At 36.3% G+C, this 4,448-nt stretch overlaps 1 protein-coding gene across 1 annotated transcript; it reads right to left on the reverse strand.

Moving 5' to 3' along the window:
• Positions 1–371: 371 nt before the first annotated feature.
• Positions 372–1,850, reverse strand: LOC102810101 (bindin-like). Its single transcript, XM_085497815.1, has 3 exons — positions 1,799–1,850; positions 893–1,093; positions 372–617 (listed from the first exon to the last, which is right to left on the reverse strand). Exons 1-3 carry the CDS (start codon positions 1,848–1,850, stop codon positions 430–432), a joined length of 441 nt encoding a protein of 146 aa, XP_085353941.1. The 3' UTR covers positions 372–429.
• Between the last annotated feature and the right edge of the window lie 2,598 nt (positions 1,851–4,448).

Here is a 4,448-nt window from a genome sequence, read left to right on the forward strand (position 1 = left end):
TTCAATACTAGTAGTGTATCGTATCAAGCGATTCCAAATTTGTTCTAATATCGCATTTATCCGCTAGGTTCTGGTATGGTAAACTAATCTTTAGGACTAAGTAGTAAGAACTAGAAAGACAAAATGGCCAATACAATGACGTAGTGGAACAAAAATAAAACGTGAAACCGAAGCGGTATTTTATCAATTTGTTTTATATACAGCTATTACATCCTTTGATCATTATCAGAGCATTTTGACGATTAACTGTACGTTGTGAGTCTTCTAATCACAATTGCGCAGTTCAAGTGTATACCAGAAACCAATTAAATATATTATTATATATTATTAAATATATATTAAATGATCGAACATAGCATATCTACGGCACGTTTTTCTAAATGTGTTTATTAACATTATTATCTTTTTTTTGGTATTTTTGTAAATGTCCTATTCGTGTTTTCCACTCATAGCGTTCATCACCTTTAGTTTGATATGCTGGTTTTCAATGCTGTGAAGGAGATCGGATCGTCTCCGAAGAAAGCGTACCAATAGACCCAGTTCATATGGGTCATTGACATTAAGATGGACATCAACTATCTGTGGGATATCGGCCTGGATATCGAACTCTGCTGGAGCTGTGGAGAAAATAAATCAATTGCAGGTTATATAACATAGCTTCAACGGAGGAGCTTTGTTCCAGTGATGTGTAATACTGAATGCACATAGCTAGATTAACAACCTTATACATGATACACATTATTCATGGCATAAATATGTGGTTGAAGCACGATGTCCACATTTTTTTGTAAGCCACCCTTCCAAAAAAATATATAATTGTATTGCACGTGCTCGAATCAATGGAAACCTTAGAATCGAGGTCTCGTCTTATTCACATCATGTTAGTAGATACCTTCTGTGTCGCCTTTTAGCTGAGCTTCATCTACTTCCTTTCCGTCAATATTAGCTCGTATATTCTCTGCCAGGTCGACTGTTCTATTACCTGACTGTTGCAAGTCGTACACAGCCACAGGCTGGTCATCAGCTATAATTACATCTGGGGCGTTGGTAACAGCCTGAGTAACGGTGTTGTCCAATTCAAGTCTGCGGCGTCCTTTTCAGGACGAAAGAAAAGAGAAACACGTTGTTTCACTATGTTAAAAACACGATGAGTAGGCTATTATAAATACTCTAATTACAAGTGAATATATTTCAAACTGTTTTTCATGGTCAACGTGATATTGGAGGTACAACTGTAGGTTCAAGCTGTGACGAATGGTTAATTTGCCACATTCCCATTGCATTAAGTATTCGCGCGTGTTAATAATTTCTCTTTCTAAAACGAATAAAAATATGAAAGACAATTAACGAAAACATGACGTACAACATGGGATATGAATATTGGCACGTTAAAGTTGCACTCCGAAATCATTTCTAAATTGCATTTGGGGTAAACATAAAATTATCAGGATCTGCCTGGTTTCGAATTACAGTAACTGTGGACGGTAAATCGAAAATGAAACGAAATGAAAATGAAAGTTTCTGTTGAAAAAAATGTGTGTTATTTAAAATAAATATATCAAATATGTTTACATTCAGTGCTAAAATCTTTTCAAAATGTTAAATTATGAAAAAGTAGATCCTGCGGTAGGAGAAGTTTTCGTTCGACTGCTATATGACGTCACAACTGAGCGATGTTAGGAAAAAGATAGCGAACTACGAAATCGATAGGTAAAAAGGTGTTTAGGTAATTTAGGCGTGATTTCAAAATAAATTTTATACGAGTTTCGCTCGCATAGCAACGGACAAATACATCTACTTCCTACCACGTCGTTTGGGGCACCCCCAGGGGGCGACGCGAACGCACTCATGGAAAAGCAAAAAGTAGGTCCGGTCATTAATATTTAAATTAGCTTGTGGCAGAGACTAGTCATTGACGCTGCAGGTCGGCGTCCCTACACCGATCAATCTCCTTCCCATAGGCCTTAGCGCTTTACGCAATAGTGCCTCTGCCACAGGCAGCCTTCAATTTTGTGGTCAATCACCTCACTACGCACGGCCATTTTCTTGTACCTGTTACATCTGAAAACGTACTACAAAAGTGGGGGAAAAACTTATGTGACATCCGAACTATTTATTAATGTCAGACCCCAGTAAAAACGTAAATACGAACCATTTTATCGCGGACTATGTTTTGCAAGGTAATGTTACTGTAGTGAAATGGCGCACGCGATACACTAAAACTTGGAAGAAAAAACGTTCTGTTATCGTATATAGTTGGAAAAGAAACATTAAAGACTAATTTCACTGAAAGGGGTTTCCTAACATTTCCGTTCATCTTGTATTCTGGTGAATATTTCAATACTATTTCTGGCTTGAACGGGTTCGATTTTGCGCGTCTAACAGCAATAGAACACAAAGGTTCTAGTAAGTTTATAAAGTTAGCCATTTATTGTAGAAACTAATGCTTTGGCATGTAGGAAAGGATTGTACTTTTCTAACGCATCGATCTTTTGACGTCGTCCCTAAGTAACGCGTATCGAACTGTGCGGAGTTCGTCCTCGGGGCGATGCTACGTCACAAGACATCTGTCGAGGAGCCGGTGAAAATAAATTTGAGAAAGTAACACAAACTCAACTCCTGAATAACCGAATTTATATATGTTACACACGCAGGGGTAATCTTGTTACACTGTTCAGGGGAGTCCCAACAACCATCCTAAAGTACCATTTTCGGAGAGTTTTCACCGTGATGTCTGCCAGGCGGTAAAAATGCCCGGATGTCCACCCCGAGAATAGTTCAATCCAGACTATCAAGAATGTCTTATGATAGCCCTCAAACTTTAATAAAACCATGCGAATGCTCTCAAAGTACAATTTCAAAAGCGTTTTACATGTAAAACGCTAAAAGGGTGTATCCCTCGCCCTCGAGTGACATTGTGAGTACTCAGTAACGTTAGAACTTACTACACAGGTGTGAAAAAACTCGAAAACTGTAGATGTTGTGCTGAAAGCCGGTACAACCAGTAACGCGACCTTCTGCCAGAATGTGAATTCTGCTTTTACTGACGTAATCCAACAGGTCACAGGTGCAAGCTAGGGCGTTATTACCAATAGTCCTGGAAGAAGGAAGGAAGAACCACAAAAACATGCATTTATCAGTTTGAAAATAAAAACAAGAAAGTCGACTCTATATTAGGGGAGCTAAATCAATCAATACTTACAACTCAACCAGTGTGGGTACTTTTTTAATTGCTTGGATAAAATTTTCGGGCATGCTCCGGGATGCCAATTCTTTCACGTGCCTGAAAAAATAACAAACTGAAATTTAAATCGTATATCGACATTATATAATACACTCAAGATGACAGCTCTTTGTATTGACCATTGTGAATTCGGTATGCAAATTACCGCCACAGAAATAATGTTTCATATTCCACATTCAAAACAAAATAACATGCAAATACGTCGCGAGGTTTGAGACGGAGAAAATACAATATTGTCTTTGTCAAATGTTATTTAATATTTTGCTGACACCTATACTGAGCTAGAATACCTACCGTTGTACAAATAATGTGGATACTTACAATTTGCGCAGATGAGTCAGTGGTTGGAAGAAATTTACTGGAAGGATAGTTATTTTCTCAGGTCCGTGATCTTCAAGTCTAAAATAAATTATAACAATTGGATGTGTCATTCGTCTGAACATTTACAAACTTCAATACGGTTACATAAACGTCTTAAAAATGATGACACCTTTTTAAGGGATTTATTATATAAGGTCATAATGTGAACAAAATAAAAACGCGTTAACAATTAACCCTAATTAGGGACTGGACAGGACATTGCATGCAGTTCAATCATGACAAGTCCTAAACTAATTTAAAATAAAGTAAATGTTTTGCCGTTTCAATAATCCAACGTATGCTAATACATCGGTGATCATGATAACATTTATAACATTTTTAGATAGTACTATATTTATATGGAAAATCACGTGACCGTCATTAATTCCATGAGTTCCACGATGTGACTGGCTCCGCTCAAATTTGCCTCATTTGCTCAAATATATATATATATATATATATATATATATATATATATATATATATATATATATATATATATATATATATAAAGCAGTGAAAAAATTATCTTGCTAAAATGTATTTTGATAAACTACAACGTGGCTCTAAATTGTCTATTGTTAAACTAACAGAAAAATGTTAGTGTTGTATCAGAGTTAAGCAACCACAGGTGTTCTCTTAAGTCGCGTTAATATTTAAATCCAAGATAATGGAATGCACTCCCGTTAATTGTCGGGCCTGTGTTCTGTTTCTAAGTTTTATTGAACATTATTAGGTTGTTGCCGAAATGCCGAAATTATTTCATATACTTATAAAATACGTAAAAGCAGTGTTAATAAATTAATAAACGCTGCTCGAACTGATAAATATGATGTATCAGAGG

This window comes from Saccoglossus kowalevskii, chromosome 1 (genome assembly GCF_978046115.1).
Source record: "Saccoglossus kowalevskii chromosome 1, keSacKowa6.1, whole genome shotgun sequence".
NCBI classification, from domain to species: domain Eukaryota; kingdom Metazoa; phylum Hemichordata; class Enteropneusta; family Harrimaniidae; genus Saccoglossus; species Saccoglossus kowalevskii.

Excerpts from the sequence above, each read along its gene's own strand:
- LOC102810101 (XM_085497815.1), bottom strand. The coding sequence starts at position 1,850 with ATGAGTGCGTTCGCGTCGCCCCCTGGGGGTGCCCCAAACGACGTGGTA. Across the intron at positions 1,094-1,798 it reads CCCAAACGACGTGGTAGGAA|GACGCCGCAGACTTGAATTG; the intron begins GTAGATGTATTT and ends CGTCCTGAAAAG. Across the intron at positions 618-892 it reads GCTAAAAGGCGACACAGAAG|CTCCAGCAGAGTTCGATATC; the intron begins GTATCTACTAAC and ends TTTTCTCCACAG.